Genomic DNA, 17,928 nt, shown 5'->3' with positions numbered 1-17,928 from the left:
AGTTACTTGGTCTTTCTTGCTATGGAGGAGAGCTGGAAATTGTACAGGTACTATCCAGAGTAAATCAGCAATATGATTGGGATGGTTGAGACCATAAAGATTCCATATAATTTCCTCCACACGCTGAAATGTGGAATTTGCATTCAAATGTATGTTTTTTTAACTTTGCATTCATGGTGGGTGTGGTAAATATCGGACTGGGGAGATGGCCAGACTCTGCATCATCTTTCATAAACCACAGACAGGATGTTGATGATCCTGTTACCACTGCCTTCCTTGAATACCCTCTCCATATTGTGAAACAAAGGTATATGCTTAATAGGAGGTTGGAGCTGACTGGGATCATGTTACAGCCTGGCACCCATAGGCACTGAGCTGTCATATAGGTGAGGATGGGGGATTACCCTCCCTTTGTTGCCTTTCATCTTTCCCCTGCAGATCCATGGGTTTGCCCTCGCCCTCCACCACTAAATTTAAAAAGAATTTGTTGTCCTGACAATTGTTATTACATCGGGGCAACTCATGTCTCTCCAGCCAGAGACCATATCAACTGGAAACTCTGTGATGTTGAAGCTCAGTTTCCAAAGCTCCCTGCTTTTTTTATTCCCACTGAAAGGACTATTTGGTTAAGAAATTGACCAGGAGCACTTTCCGCCTCGAGTGGCTGGATGACAGCTCTTTCATTTTTATCCTCTCTCTATATATCTCTCTCAAATCAAATTTAACTTTAAAAAAATTTACATTCATGTTTTTTCCCAAGAGGAGGACAAAAACACAGGTGTAACTAAGAGCAGAATTTGGCCTTCACCCATCAAGTTCAGATGAAGATCTCACTTTTAAATATTAGATTTGTAGGTTTGCTAACAATAGAAATGTCACTGGAACAGATTTTATTCTCATGCATGCCACTGACCGACATTGCAGATGTCTCATTGGCGGGTGATAACATAGTCAATCAGGTGCCATTATTTGGACCCTGGGTGCATCCATGCCATTTTATACTTACCATTTTGCCTAAAGATGGTATTAGTGATGAGCAGACTGTGTTCTGCACATTTACCCAAGAGGAGGAGTGTGTTGCTGTTCATCTTTCCCACTCCATGTTGTCCTATCACACCTCTCCAGTCACTGCTGCTGATAATGATGAGATTTGATAACATGTTAATGGGATGAGAGTTAAGGGAAAACCAGTGTGGGAAATTTTTCATTGAGAAAGCTGTTGCACAGGGGCAGTCCCGCTCTCTTGGCTGTGGAAGCCAGATTCCAACAGCACAAAGAATCGTTACGGCTGGGGACTTCCTTAGCTGCAGCTGTGGACTGGGACACCTTCCATGCCTTGTCATGCTCTTTGTGCCCCACAGCACGTTGCTGAACCACCTGCATGGCCATTGAATCACAAATTGATTTCCTCAGCCTAGTCCACTGGAACAATCTTGGCATGCTAGAGAAAGGCAGTTTCCCTATCTCGCCGAGGGCAAAAGACCTATTGGCTACCCTCACTGGTAAATCTAACATAACCCTACAGAGGTTAACGCAGTTATTCTGGATGTACAGAGTTGTCACTAAAAGCAGAAAATCTGTCCTATTGACTCCATACCTCCAGAATCTGTCCACACATTTCCTTAGAAAAAAATAAGCTTCTAGATGCATGAGGATTAGAGCAGGGATGCTACATTCTGGTTACTGCATGAGGAGTATACACTGCAGTGTTAGTCAGAGGATTGGGTGTACATCCTAAATACTACAGGATTTTATGTGGTTTGTTTCTTGTAGGTAGAATATTTGTGGGATGATCTCAAGAAAGAATTTGAAGAACTAGACCCCTACCATACAGGCTTTGTGAGCAAGAAGGAATTTAAAGATATTTTGACTGAGCTGTGTGTGCATCTTAATGAATATGAGTGTGAAATGCTGGGACAGAAATTTGAAAGCAATGGAGATGGATGGTAAGTTAAACTTGGAAAAAGAGTCAGAAGTAAGTTGGTCTATAAACATTTATATGATATCTAAATGGAAGTCTAGAACACTGAACAAACAATAGTAGGTGTTAGATACTGTAAGTGGCACAACAGCTTAATGCACTTTTTTGAAGACGGGAATTCAAATTCTTGCTTAGGTCATTTGATTTTCCTGTTCTATTCTCAGCTGGACATTTTGTCCAAATCATAAAAATTAAGACTCATAGTGTCTCTGAATTTGCAAGTCTCTACTCAAAAGACAATCAGGTCTGGAATAGAATGGGTTTAGCAAGTCAGGTATCAATTGCACTGAAAGAGTTGTGTGAGTAAATTTTCACATCACCTGCACTATCTGTATGGTGGCTAAGCTCTTGAGAGAGTTATTAGTGCATTGCTTTTATGAGCAGCAAAATGCATCCAAACCAGTCACAATGAAATTTTAAAAACTAACAAATAATTTTCTTTCAGAACTAAAGTTTTTGTGACCCATCTGTCACATGGCTGCCTTACCTTCTGAATGCATCCCCCTGAATGAGAAAGATAATGAGCCTCCAAACCAAGGCCTACAGTAGTCTTAAAATCAGAGCTAACATGAGCCTTGACTTTAATAAAAGAAGCCTGAGAATCTAAATTTCTAACCCATATTTCCCCTCCTCCAGGTACAAAATAAACTTCTGCCTTTGTATTGGTACAAAAATTCAGATTCCCTGTGTGCAAAGAATCACTGTTCCTCTCGGTGACGTTTCAGGGTTAACATTCCATAATAGTGACATGGGAAGTTCATAGTTTTTTAAAGCTTAGAGGTTTTTAAAGGTTTCCTGGTCTAGCCCTTAGGGTGTAACTATACTGGCTTTTGCTGGTATAGTTTATACCAGCTCCCTGAGGAAGTGAGCTATACCTGCAAAAGCACTTTTATGCTGGTATAAGCACATCTACAGTAGGGCTTTTGCCAGTATAGTAATATTGTAAAAAAATTAACATATCTCTAACCAGCATTGCTATACTGGCAAAAGATTTTAATGTAGACTTGGCCTAGTATTATTTCAAACTCTGACTGCAGACTCAACAACACCCATTGGTTTACATTCACTGTTCCCTCTAAGCTGTGCATGTGTGCATGTGCACATAGATCCTAAACCCTGCGCACATGGTGAAACACCGCGCGCACAAAAAATGAAATAATACATCAGAGCCAGGCCAAAATATCATTTACGGGCGACTTTTTTGACTTTGTTCACCCGCCATTTCTCAACACAGCCAGGTTCTACTAGCTGACAAGGGGGGAGAAAGGGAAAGGAGGGCAATGAATCGTTTGTACCCATCCTCACTAGCATTTCGAACTTGGAACATTGATCACATTGGGATGGTCGGGATCAGGGCCGTCCTTAGGCATAGGCAACATAGGCAGCTGCGTAGGGCACCTGAAAATTTGGGGCACCACTGGGTCTTAGTGTCCACCCTCTTGTTTTCCTATCCCTGTTTTGACCCTTCCTGCAGGCTCCCACAGATGGCTGCTCTAGCCTGGTGAGTCTTCCTTGGGAGGGAATCTAGTAGTTAAAAGTGAAAAAACCTCCAGCCTGCCAGACCTATTAGCACAACATTGAAACTGTTAAAGAGACATTCAAGGGGTAATAAAGCCATTTAACAGGCATTTGCCAACCCCAAGGTATATACTGACAGGTTTCAGAGTGGTAGTCCTGTTAGTCTGTATCAGCAAAAACAAGGACGAGTCCTTGTGTCACCTCAAAGACTAACAAATTATTTGGGCATAAGCTTTTGTGGACTAGAACCCATTTCATCAGATGTCCACGAAAGCTTATGCCCAAATAAATTTTTATACTGTCAGTTTCTGACTTTACTGACAAAAACAGTTGTGCATTAATGTAATATTTACACAGAACATGTCAGTCTACAGGACCTTAGTTTAAAATTTGCTTTAAAAATATTTCATTAGTGAGCTGGTAAAGATTATAAAATCACATTTCTAAAAAATGCTTGCATAGAGTTTTAGATGCACAATCATCTTTAGCCTTAAATGTGTGGATCTTCACACATAGTTTTTTAAATAAATCCTTCAAAAGACCTCCCTTATCTAAAATACACATTTTAATTACTATTGTTAAAAAAAAAAGTGCTTCCAAGTCTTCCTGTCCTTTCTGTCCATCCCTTCACCACCTCTCCCTCCACTGCCCACTGAAGAGAGCTCTTAAAGGGACAACAGTCCTTCCCTTCCAGATAGCTGAACAAAGAGTTCCCTTTCTTTACTTCTGACTATTCGACAAACTAGTTTTAAAAGAACCCTCCAGCAAAATCAGTACCTTAGTAAGACAAAATCCTTGTTATACCTAAAATCTTTGGAAACATTTTTTTAAAGTTGGTGAAATTTCATAACCATGTCTCTTGTTATGGAGATCACACAAAGTAAATTACTGTTCCCTTTTTCTAAAAGCAATGAACATTGTTATGAACACACTAAATCTCTCTGATTAATTTAAAAGAATGTCTTTGTTTCAGTGAGTTAAATATGTAGCAATCTGGAATGCTGGCTTAAGATTTGAGTACATTTAAAATATAAATTCAACTTAGAAATACTGATGAAGAAAATGTAAAACAGAGAAGAGCTGCATCATGTATTCCATTATATGTAATGTTGTATTCAGCAGGACAGCTGACTCACCCTTACTATGAAGTTTTTGCAAATAAATCTCTGACAAACTTCAGGGCATATCAAAAAACCTGTGACTGACATTTTTTATTCCCAAATTTTAGTGCTTTTAATTAGGTACTTTCTTCATGTCCATTCTGCATGAGGGAGAGTTCATGGAAGTCTCTGCGGGGATCTCCGCCACCATGAGGCAGGCTGGGCATCTCATTATCCTTTGCTGTCAAGTCCCTCCTCCCCCTCCCCCACCAGGCTGTGAGCTTGGGCTGCCATCCGGCATAGGGGCACCAGTTTAATAATACTGCCTAGGGCCCCATAAATCCTAAGGACGGCCCTGGTCGGGATCCACACATCTCCTTGTAGTCTGTTCATTTGGCTCTGTACAAACTCAAGTATGTGCAATAAGTCAAAATGCCTGGCCGTAGTTGCTAAGGAAGTGCAAAGATTTCCCAGAAATGAACAAAGGTAAATGTTGTTTTTGTGATTGAAATCTTTCAAAGGCATTGGACTTCATACATTTACTCGTGATGTTTTACCATTTTCCTGTGTTTTTTTGCTATGCACAAACTTCCGGTATCCTGATCTGAATGATCTCCCGTTTGCCTTTTTGTCGAGTCACGCTTTTAAGCGCATTGAAATAGTAGCCATATAATAAAAGTATTAATTTTAAATAAACCAATCTGGTAAAAAATCAGTCTCAAAATGTCACTGTCTAGAGGTCTACAGCGTAAAAGAACAGTGACTTCATTTAAATCTGGATGGCTGGATGAGACTATAGAGACGGTTACACCAAAGTCACATAATATAATGCTTATTAAACTTCGTGAAATATTCACATATGATGAGAACAATGGAGTGGTTTGTGTATATTGTTGAGATACCAGAGCTTTGGGAGAATTTTCAACAGGAAGAATGTGGAACGATGTATGGAAGTTGGATTTTTTTAAAGCATCATCTGTCAAGTAAGTCTCATATAGATGGTGTAACAAGACTTAGAAACAAAAACCCTTTCTTACAGAGCAGATTGCTTAGCATGATTCTTGAAAGTCCAGCTGAAAAGCAGAGGAGGCAAATTAATCTTGAACACAAGTGCTCAAACCCGGAAAAAATCAAGGTACTTATTGACAGTGTGTTGTTGGCTATTAAAATGAACAGCTCAATGCTTTCTGTTCAGGATATTAATGACCATATGGAAAAATATGTGCGCATACCAGTGAGCTGGAGAAGTAAAAATTATGCTTTTGAATTTCTTGAAATTATCAACTCCATTGTCCAAAATGACCTCATGCATGAAATAGCATTGGCAATATTTCATACTCTAGCTGTTGATGAAAGCACTGATATATCCATTAACAGATACTTGATACTCTACTTTAAATATAGATCCATAAATTCTGCAGACTATTAAACTTCGTTTGGTGGACTATTGCGATTGCAAGAATGTGATGCTGTTTCAATAGTGTCTGCAATCAAAGCATTTTATAAAAAACACTAGCTTGATCTAATGAAAATGGTGATGTTCACGTCTGATGGTGCCTCCGTGATGTTGGGCAAACTCAATGGTGGGGCAGCTCAGCTGAAACGTGATATTCCACACTTAGTCCAGCAACATTGGGTTGCACACCGGGAAGACTTGGGGATTTCCGATGCATGGAAAGAGGTCAAGCTGATAAGAGACATCGAAACCTTAATGAGAACTGTCTACACAGTGTTCTGTCGGTCATCCAGAAGAAAATATAAAATTTCAGGAAATAATGGATGCTTCTGAATGTTAGTCAGTGGCTTTCCGGCCACTCAATGAAGTGCGCTGGTTATCTAGGCACTTTGCACTTTGAGCAATTATTCACAACTATAATCCTCTTCTGGAATATTTTGAGCAAGACAAAAATACTGATCCAGTTTTTAAATACTGCCACAAAAAGCTGAATACTGAATAACATTAGAAGTTTTGAATGATGTTTTGTCAGAGCTGGCTTCACTATCTACGCTGCTTTAGAAACGGAGCCTTACACCTCTTGAAGTGTTTCACCTTGTCCAAGGTAAACTGAGCAAGATCAGAAGACAGTACCTTGGAGATTCAGTCTTATGGAGTGACAAAGTTAAGGCTCTCTTAGATATGAGCTCTCAAGAAAATAATTAAATTGATACAGTTTCATAATAACTTTCATAAACATCGTGTGTGACATTTGGCAGACAGGTTTCCAGAGGATGAAGTCCAGCAGTGGTCCGCTTTTGATTGTGCATCAATAATTAAGTGTGACTTCAATTTTGGAATTCATCAGGTCAAATCCCTATGTTCAAAATACAAAGAGTTTGTTGTAGTCAGTCAGTACAATGACTTCAAGTTTACAGTAGCCGAAAGAATCAAAAGCCAATTGGTTTTAAGTTTCCCGGATATGGTGACATTTGCTCACCAGAACGAACAGTTTCAGGATCTTGCAAAGTTGATGGCTATTGGAGGAACATTCCTAGCATCAAGTGCAGACTGTGAGTGTGGCTTTAGCTTAATGAGCACTCTGAAAAACAAACTACGGAATCGTTTACAAGTAGATCATTTGAACATGCTGATGTGTGTTAAGCATTACCAGCTGGATGGAGAACGGATAGATCTGGACAGAGTTTATATTGAATGGGCAAATGAAAAAGATCACAGGGAAAAACAGTAAGGACAGTTTAGCAGTCTTTTATATTTCATCTAATAAGGAAATTTAAAATGCATTTGTAATTACATATCTTATTTTTGACTGATAATCATTTATTGATATTTTTTAGGGAAATTTTAAATTTAAAACACAAACTCTTGTTTTTCTTTTTTTACTTATGTCTCTATCTGAAAACCCATATAAATTGACACAATGGCATACTTATTAAATTGTCTTTATTATATATTTATCACAATCTTTTCCGACATGTGTATAGAATGAAAGGTGAAAGTAGATACCAACTGGCAGAAGCCTATGGACTGATAATGATCATGATTAATATGTGCTTGATATATGCTTACGCTTTATGATCTTTTTTTATAGACAATCATAATGCTTAAAACTAACCTCTGCTTCATGAAGAATGGTTAAATTTCCTTTTTCTAAGTATTTAAAAATGACATTTATAAAATAACATGGTGTAAAACTATTGTTACAAATTGCAAATTAAAACTTTTTAAATGTATACACATTTTACTCACTTGGGCTCATTTGTCTCCTGGCGCACAAATTTGAACTCTGCTTCAAAAATTTGCACGGAAGAAATTTTTTGTGCACACAGCCTGTCAAAAATTAGAGGGAACATTGTTCACATTCTCCTTGTTCTTCTGGCAGTGACAATAACCAGTAACTTAATTTTCTATATATAAACATAAGCTTAGAGTCTGGAAAAAAAAACAGTAAAATCTGCATGATTACCTGATTTCCAGGGAATTAACATCAAATAATATGCATTATTTGAAGGTCTTTCTTTACTTAATCACATAACATTGGGAAGTCTAACATAAATGCAATTTCATGCTGGACTTCTGGAGATTTCGTGTGTTTAAAATCAGAACCTCAAGTTTTATTGTTGGGTTTTGCACTGAATATAAACAATAACCTTAGTATAAGGTCATAAGTCAGTAAGTAAATGCAATTAGCTGCGGGCTAGACACTGATAGGCTGTATGCTTTTTAAACAGTTAGGGGTAAAATCCTGGCTCCATTGAAGTTAATGGCAAAATTTCCACTGAGTTCAATGGAGCTAGGATTTCACTCTAGGTTTTTTCCTAACCCGTTTCCTTCTGTCGTTACCTCACACTCTCTTCTGTTTCCTTCCCTGCACAGTACAAGAATGTCCTGGTTTCTCCATCCTTGAGGACCAACTCTTTACTCGACATGCTTCTGCCCCTCACTACATATCTGACCTCATCTTTTTGTGTGCTGTGCTCCCCCTCATCTACGCTTCATTTCACCAGTATTGCCAGCCTTTCCATCTGCTTCTCCCACAACTGTCTCCATGCTTTCTTCCACATAGCCCCAAACTTATGGAATGCCCTTCTGGACCTGGTCTGCACAGCCACTGCCTCTCCTTTTTTACATCCCTCTTGAAAACCCACTTCTTTCATGATGCTTGCAAGAAATTTGCCAGGTAGTTAGCCTTCTCCTTAATTCTATCCACATGTCCCACTTAAAAGTATTACTTGCTTTACCATGCTGTGCACTTGCTTTTGCATAATAACTGCTTAATCCTGACTTTCCTCCTCTTCCCTTCTTTATTCTCTTCTTACCCTTCATTGCATCTTGTCTGAAATTAATTTGTAAGTTCTGCAGGGCAGAGATGTCCTTTATCTGTACTGGATGAAGCCTCTTCACATTTTGGGTCCTGTTAAAATAAAAAAAATGATAATCTAAGCAGGTGTAAATGTGTTCCTTACAGTCCAATGTTACAAGATGGACTTTATATCGGCAGCCACAGAATTCCATGTTTAGTGATGCAGAAAAGGTGGCTAGGTATCCAACTACTTGATTTGCATGGGCAGATATGGAGATTATGCATGGAAATGATCACATACACAAGATTTAAGTACACAGATTTTGAGGATGATAGAAAATTTGGAACACAGTATTCAAATGGAGAAGATGAATTAAGATACCATGTAGGTAGTTTTGTAGAAATTTATGAACACATTTTTTCTTTTAAGTGTTTCATACCTGGAGTTTCTGAAGCCCTTTGCTTTAAGTAGACAAAGATGGAAGAATGGGAATAACATGGCTGCTGTTATGCAGGCATCTCAGGGTGAGAGAGACCAATCCTGCAAGGGAACGGAGACTGCAGAGCTGGGTGGTCTGACAACCAGATTACAAAAAAAGGTATGATGGCTGTCATGGCTAGTGGCTTTACTTTTAAATGTGAATTCTTATCCGTTTTAAATTGCTTAGCTATCAGATCTAAAAGTCCAGTGATCAACTGTGCTAGAACATACGCATAATGTACTGGCTTTATCTGCCAGCTGGTAGCCAGACACTAGAACAATCATCAAAGTTCTCTGGTCAGTGGCAGAACTTGCTATGTCTGCAGTTTGCATGTGTTTACAAATGAGGCGGATCCTTATTGTCCATGGAAAGTGGCTCTATCAGATGAGATGAAGTAAGAACTTTACTTTGGCTGAGGCAGTAGGAGCTGTACTTAATTTGTCTCGATTTGATGTTGCACTTTATATTTTATCATGGACATTGGTGGTGCCTTTGAAATATCTGAGGTAGATGAATTAGAATACTTAGTAGGCAAACACAGATAACCCGTGCCTGTGCATACATCATACTTTACTTTTAGGCAGACCCTTGCAGTGTTTGAGGTCTTGCCACTATTGTCCAAGTACAGAGCATATTTTTTCTTGTGGTATGATGTTGAGATCCTGTATGATAACTTCCAGGAACTTCCACTTGTCAAGAATGAAATGATGATAAGGGAGAATCCTTGAAAGAAAATACCACATGGATGAGTTCTGGAAGGGGCAGGATGAGAGAGATCTCCAGTAAAGGCCAATCAATAAAACATTTTTCAGGAATTGTACCTAGCCCAGGTTCAGGAGTAAAAGAGGGGGAAGTCTCCTTGGCACTGTCCACTTCCCTCTCCCCGCCCCCAGCATTGTGCTCTTACGAAAGCCAGCCACAGCTCTTCCTGGAGGCCAAGATTTTCAAACTTGGGTGCCTAAAGTTAGACTGGTAAATCCATATAAGATGCCTAGATAAGTGACCTGATTTGTCAAACTGCCACTGCCTTCAGTTAGATTTTTGAAAATTGGGCCACTTATTTAGGCTTCTAACTATGGGCATAGAAGCATAACTTCAGGCAGCCATTTTTGAAAATTTTTCTTTAATGTTTATGAAGCAATTTGAGGCCCTTGGGGGAAAGAAAGCAAACAAAGTTCAAATTATATTATGTGAACCTTGCCAGTGTGGTGATCTGTGTGAGTCCGCAGATACGTACAGCAAAATGGTAGTTCAGGTGAAATATTAAGAAGGCCATCGTGCCTCACAGCACATAATGGTTTGGTTGTTATTTCACTGGGGTAATTCAACATCCCAATTGTTTTCTTTCTGGCTGTAGTTATGAGGGGACTGGAAGACCCTTCGAAGAGCCTTTAAGAAGCTGGATATTGACAGCAGTGGCCATCTCTCTTTGCCAGAATTCAGATCTGTACTGAAGCTCTGTAACCTTCTGCTAGATGAGGATGAGGTTTACCACATTCTATCTAAATTTGATCCCAACCTGGATGGGCGAATTGATTACAAGTCCTTTTTGGAAGAAACTTGCAAAAAATGCTAACCACGTACAGCCAAAAAATCTCCTGCAAACCCACAATAAAATAATGTAGAATATTCTTGTGAGTAGAAGAGGAAGAATTGTCTGCCTGCTCCCAGCTGCTTATGCTTCCAGCTAAGTCATTTGCTTCTCTTTGGAGTGTGGATCTCTGCTTTGTGTCTTTTGGCTACTCATGAGTTGCCCACTGTATTACCAGTTGTTTTGTAGGGGGATAATAAAAACTGTGAGAGCAGAGAGTGCAGCTGAGTATTAAACAAATACTGTACTATATTTAAAACCTGATTCAAGCTGTTACTAAGGAAACTAATATTCTGAAAAGCAAAGGCAAGGATGCATCTTAGAGAGAAAATAAAACTTTCAGTGAAGGTACCAGGTGGATCTTTGCTGTTTAGGATGCAGTGACAATGAGTCCCTTTGATTTCACTGAGAGTTGGATCAGGTCCTTTGTATGTGTTAGCCAGAATTTGGCCCTTAATATAAACATACATTTTCATGCTTGGTTATCTTTTTACTTACAAACGTATTTTCTCCATAGAGTACAACAGGCAGAGGGCCCGATTCTGCAGCAGCTCTGCACATGACTTCACTGAACATTCCATGCTCAAAGCAGTTGTATGTTTAGACCCATGTTAGTTATCTGTTTGTTTTTGTAGTACAAATACATTTTCATAAACATGTAAATGCATAGTTGATTTGGTTAAATAAATATCTGAATTCACTTAAATATGTGTCATTTGTCTATTCAGTACATAGGACCAAATTCACTGCTGGTGTAATCCCACTAAAGTGACTTTATGTATAGAAATATAGTTCCACTGGTTTCAGTGAAGCTTTGCTGATGTACGTTCGCTGATGATCTGGCCAGGCATGTCTATGCAAGGTATTGCCATGAGTCAGGAGTTCTTTTTGGTTTGCTTTGCACACACTCTTCCCTTGCAGCTACTCACTTGAAATCCATCATAAATAAAAATATTTATTATTATCCTGTGATGTGTTGTTTTGCAGGATCTTTGCTGTCTATGTATTTTGGGAATCATAGAGGAAAAGATTAATTCTTGCTGTAGCTCCTTTTCCAAATTCTTTCCCCTGCTTGCTATCTCATAGTGTACATCAAACCTACCCTCAGCTATACCAGTATAACCCTATTGTGTCCAATGGGCTTGTACTATCTCTAATTTACCTTGGTGGGATTGCACAGCTGTAAATAAGTACAAATGAGTTTTGGCCCTGGTATGAGCAGGAAGAGAAAGCAGCTCATTCCCCAGCAGTTGTGAGGACTCTGCAGTGCGAACAGGAGTAAGAAGCAGTTTAAAAAAAATTATTTTTACAATAGAGAGCAGGTGTAACTCTGATTACCCAGCATGAGGCAGATCCTCAACTGGTGTAAATTGTCATAGCTCTATTAAAGTCAATGGATTTATCAATGGATCTATGACAATGAAGCTTTGACAATTTACACCAGCTGAGGATATTTGTTGAATTAAGGCCCTGATTCATCACTGAGCTCCCTGCATTTGTATGAAGCACCTGCAGGATGGTGCCTGCTTTTCTGTACCTAGTGTGACTTAGAACTGCACTGTAAGCTTTTATATTGTTACAGTAATGAATAATGAAGCTACCTTTCAATGTTTCACTGAACAAGCAAAAAATACACATTTCTATTAACAAAAAAGCATTTATTGTTAATCAAACTGCACTGATCTTAATAGAAGTGATGAAATATCATGCATGTTTAAAGATTTTGTATTGCTGTAATTTCAAAGTTAGCATTACAAGGTTTAATTTCAAAATGAACCTGGATTTAACATTTTCGGTCTCAGTCACATTGAACTTTCCAAATACGTCTCTTTTTTTTACATATGAACTTTCAGTTTCATCCAGTTGCTGTCTGTCTCTCAATCCTTTCATTACATGCCATGCTAATGCGTACAGGTGGCATGTAGGTCAACATGTGCTATGCCATACTCTACTTTGCCAATGTGACTGTGAAAATACATCTGGTACATTTTGCCATTGTTACATGTTATCTAATAAAAAGGGGGAAGGAATGTTGTTTCTGAGACAGCCTTAGGACTTGATTCTCTTACCAGTTCTGTAAGGTTAGTTTATAGAGAGACATCACCACTCGAACCAGGGAAGAAATCTATCCCCATTTGACCCAGACAAGCTGAATCTAGGCACTGAGATCAGGTTCTGAAGCTGCTATCCTATGAATAGCGAAGTTATCCACCAAAAAGTCTGTATCTAGCAGCCTGCCTTCAGGAGGAGAGGCCAACAAAGTATATTTCAGTCTCCAAGAGTCTATGTCCATGGTGCAGACTCTTCCTGGATAGTCACAAAGAAGCAGTTGGCCTCTTCCTCCCAGGGCCAGCTCTAGCCATTTTGCTGCCCCAAGCACGGCGGCACGCCGCGGGGGGCGCTCTGCCGCTCGCCAGTCCCGTGGCTCTGGTGGACCTCCCGCAGGCGTCCCTGTGGAGGGTCCGCTGGTTCCGTGGCTCTGGTGGAGCATCCGCAGGCACGCCTGCGGGAGGTCCACCAGAGCTGCGGGACCAGCGGACCCTCCGCAGGGATGCCTATGGGAGGTCCACTGGAGCTGGCTGCCGCCCTCCCAGCAACCGGCAGAGCGACCCCCATGGCATGCCACCCCAAGCACGTGCTTGGCGCGCTGGGGCCTGGAGCCGGCCCTGCTTCCTCCTGTGCTGGGATCACTCTATCTAATTTAATTGCAGGTATGTTTGAGGCACTCATCACTATAACATCTAAATAATCTCTAGTTGCCTATCTCAGAGAGTGAGGTAGCAGGAGAAGAAGGGTTGTCTAGTGGTTAGGTTGCTAGCCTGCAATTTAGGGCCTCTAGCCACCACTATAATATAAATAAATTAAGGATTGTTTTGTGTTAAATGAGACTAAGATAATCCTTATCTCTTCTCTGCTTGAATAAAGAATCAACAAGAATGCACACCAGTTATGGAACTGTCAAAGCACATTTTGTCCACCATTGTTCATAAAATGGACTTTTGGTCTGTACATCCACTGATGTGGGGAAGGGACGGTCCAAGCTGATGAGACATAACTGCTGTCTCCAGAAGTAAGGTGAAAGCTTTCTTAATACATAGGGCTGGAATGAAGAGAGGGGAACTTAGGAAGGATTGAGCTAATAGGAGCACAGGAGTCGGAAAAGGAATGGAGCTTTCATAGAATCATAGAATATCAGGGTTGGAAGGGACCTCAGGAGGTCATCTAGTCCAATGCTTAAAGAAGGACCAATTCCCAACTAAATCATCCCAGCCAGGCTTTATCATGCCTGACCTTAAAAACATTTAAGGAAAGAGATTCCACCACCTCCCTGTGTAACCCATTCCAGTGCTTCACCATCCTCCTAGTGAAAAAGTTTTTCCTAAACCTCCCCCACTGCAGCTTGAGACCATTACTCCTTGTTCTGTGATCTACTACCACTGAGAACAGTCTAGATCCACCCTCTTTGGAACCCCTAGTCAGGGTTCCCTCCCCACTATGAACTCTGGTGTACAGATATGGGGACCTGCATGAAAACCCCCCTAAGCTTATTTCTACCAGCTTAGGTTTAAAACTTGCCCAAGGCACAAATTCCTTCCTTGCCCTTGGTATCGCTGCCACCACCAAGTTATTTAAACAAACATTCAGGGAGGGCCACTTGGAGCCCTACCTCCCCCAAAATATCCCCCCAAGTCTCTACACCCCCTTTCCTGGGGAGGTTTAAGAATAATATCTTAACTGGTTGGTTACAAAGTAAGCACAGATCAACCCCCCTGGGTCTTTAGGACACTGAAAAACAATCAGATTCTTAAAAGAAGTTTATTTAAAAAAAAAAAAAATAAAAGAATCACCTCTGTAAAATCAGGATGGAAGATAACTTTACAGGGTAACAAAAAGATTCAAAACTCAGAGGATTTCCCCTCTAGACAAAACTTTAAAGTTACAAAAACCTCCCCCCTTAGCACAGGGAAAATTCACAAGCTAAAACAAAAGATAATCTAATGCATTTCCTTGCTATTACTTACTATTTCTGTAATATTAGGTGCTTAGTTTAGATTTGACTTAGGGAAATGTATTTTCCCTGCTCTGGTTCCTCTCTGACCCGGAGAGAACAACGGAACACAAAACAAAAACCTTCCCCCACAGATCTGAAAGTATCTTCTCCCCTTACTGGTCCTTTTGGTCAGGTGCCAACCAGGTTAGCTGAGCTTCTTAACCCCTTAAAGGTAAAGGAGGGATTAACCCTTTACAGGGTAAGGAGGGATTTTATGTTACCCTTAGCTGTATGTTGACGCCCCCTTTCGGGTAGTTGAAAGCAGCTATCAAATCCCCCCCTTATTCTTCTCTTCTGCAGACTAAACAATCCCAGTTTCCTCAGCCTCTCCTCATAAATCGTGCTCCAGCCCCCTAATCATTTTTGTTGCCCTCCTCTGGACTCTTTCCAATTTTTCCACATCTTTCTTGTAGTGTGGGGCCCAAAACTGGGCACTGTCCTCCAGATGAGGCCTCACCAATGTTGAATAGAGGAGAATGAGCACATCCCTTGGTCAGCTCGCAATGCTCCTACTTATACAGCCCCAAATGCCATTAGCCTTCTTGGTAACAAGGGCACACTGTTGACTCATATCCAGCTTCTCATCCACTGTAACTCCTAGGTCCTTTTCTGCAGAACTGCTGCGTAGCCACTTGGTCCCTAGTCTGTAGCAGTGCATGGGATTCTTCCACCCTAAGTGCAGGACTCTGCACTTGCCCTTGTTGAACCTCACCAGATTTCTTTTGGCCCCATCCTCTAATTTGTCTAGAGAGAGCTCTATAGAACAGCAAACACCATCAGCAGCATGATCATTTCCTGAGACAGGGAAGGGTACTGTGCATGTGAGTGAGGTGTCCTCTCTCATATTGTTTCCATGTGTATGGAGTCAGTGATTTGCTCTCTGTGCAATGTTTGACATTACCACAGGAGATCACAATATAATACCTACTTCTGAATGTATAAAATAGAGAGTGCTACATTGTTATTGTATTGGTGCCAGTTGATAGGTGTCCCTTCATGAACATTTGCTTTAAAGAGGGGAAATGTGTCTTGTGGCTAAGGCATTGGTGTGAGACTAGGAAGATAAGGGTTCAATTTTTGGGGTTTTCACAAAGTTTCGGCAAGTCATTCAACCTCTCTGGTTCAGTTTCCTACCCTATATGCTGCAGATAGCACTTCCCTCATTCAGAAGGGGTTGTGTGGATCACATCACTAATGGTCATAAGGCATGGCGATATTACAGTGATGGGGCCATTTACTAATTTAGAGAGAGAAAGACATCACATCATTAAAGGACCCACTGCTGCATGGTCTCCTACAAGAGGATGCCTAAGTGGGGAGATGTTAAGGTGCTCTGGTTGAGTGTGGTTGTGGCTGTGTGTGCTGAAGGAATGTGTGTCTGGGACTGTGTGTGCCAAAGGGTTGTGTATGTGTTTGTGTGTGCCAGGGGAATGTGTGTGTCTCTGTGGCATCTCTGTGAGCCAGGGGAATGTGTGCATCTGTGTGTGCCAGGAGAACTGTGTGTTTGTGTTGCACCGCTGTGTATCCCAGGAGTATGTGGGTCTGGGTAGCATTTGTGTGTGTGCTGGGAGAGCATGTGTGTGGTGTTTGTGTGTGTTTTACGGGACGCCTCTGCGTGTGCTGTTGAAGTGTTTGTGTCTGTGTGGCTTCTCTGTGTCATGGGAATGTGTGTGTCAGTGTAGGGCTCGTATGTGTGCTGGGGGGACGTGTGTCTGGTACCCTGTGTGTATAGCAGAAGGCACTTCACAAACCCACCCTTACTGTAACAGATTGAAAATCCAGAGTGCAAAGGGGGGTGAGTTAGTGGATCTTCCTGTGTCTCTCTGAAATCGGTCCCCAAATCCCCCAGTCTTGGCCACAAGTTGAACAGGAGCTATCTGGCCTTCCTAGGAGCTGGCTAATGTCAGCTCAGCCCGGGGAGGGAACTGATTCCTACTAGCTTGGGGCAGCCACCCCGGCTGCCTCGCTGTGCGCTCGCCTTCTGCTCGTCCGCTGTCTTTGTCCGGGGTCTGTCCCGGGGGGATCCGCTCTGCCCATCATCTCCTGCGGTTGCCTGGGCCCTGCTTGCAGCTGCCACGGGCGCAGCGGCTCCTGGCTGGCCTTCCTCTCTGCTGAGGCTGCCGGCCGGGGCAGGTGCAGGCTGGGCAGCCGCTGGGGGCGCGATGTAGGGCTCGCAGGCAGGGAGGGAACATGGGGCTCTGTTTGCTCATTGACGCTTGAAAGCACAAGTGACCTCTGTATTAAGGAGGCTGCAGGGCGCTCAAACCAGGCGACCTGGCGGGCTCCTCTGCCGGCCAAGGCAGAGTAAAGGGGACGGAGCCCCAGCTCCCGCAAGGAGCTTTGTTCCCCCTCGTATGGAGAGACCCTTTGATTTCATGGTGCTGATTATTTTTATTCCTGCCCACTCAAGGATGAAACCCAAGAAGTAAGAGATTGTCCCTTTCAGCGGCTCCACAATGGGTCACCTCCAGCACACATCACCGTGAGCTTTGGCTGGGTTTTGTTGGGGGCTCTCTTGGAAAGCATACAACTCACTTAAAGGGAGCGCGCAGGGAAAGAGAGGACCTGAATCCAGGCATTGTGGGCGAGGGCAAAACACGTTTAGCTTGCAGTCTGATTGCAGTCAGTTCCCTCCTTGGGGCGAGCTGCCATTATTCATCTTATGGGAAGTCAAACCAGCTCAGATTCGACTTTTGGCCAAGACTGACGAACCAGGGAGAGGTTCCAGAGAGTGATAGACGCGGAGGGGGTAGGGGAAAGCCGGGGGGACTTTTATCCTAAAGTCATTGGCAAGCCAAAGCAGGATTTATCCTCCACAGTCAAATGAAAACGAGAAGGACAAAAAAAAAATTGAGAATAGCAACATTCAAGGTACAAAGACTGTCATGGACCAGTGCAAGTTTGCAAAATTATATGTAAATGACCAAAGTTTTGACCGTGGTGGCC

General features: G+C 41.6%; 1 protein-coding gene across 1 annotated transcript in view; it reads left to right on the top strand.

The window, feature by feature from the left end:
- Positions 1-11,631, top strand: part of LOC127047388 (EF-hand calcium-binding domain-containing protein 6-like) — a 108,822-nt gene extending 97,191 nt beyond the window's left edge. Inside the window, exons 16-18 of the mRNA XM_050945503.1 lie at positions 1,774-1,946; positions 9,289-9,457; positions 10,698-11,631. Coding sequence (XP_050801460.1) covers positions 1,774-1,946; positions 9,289-9,457; positions 10,698-10,703 — 348 coding nt within the window. The 3' untranslated portion in view covers positions 10,704-11,631. The remainder of the gene's footprint in view (positions 1-1,773; positions 1,947-9,288; positions 9,458-10,697) is intronic.
- The last annotated feature ends 6,297 nt before the right edge of the window (positions 11,632-17,928 follow it).

The sequence above is a fragment of the Gopherus flavomarginatus genome, chromosome 3 (genome assembly GCF_025201925.1).
Source record: "Gopherus flavomarginatus isolate rGopFla2 chromosome 3, rGopFla2.mat.asm, whole genome shotgun sequence".
Classification (NCBI taxonomy): Eukaryota; Metazoa; Chordata; order Testudines; family Testudinidae; genus Gopherus; species Gopherus flavomarginatus.
This window is presented reverse-complemented; position numbering and strand designations above follow the sequence as displayed.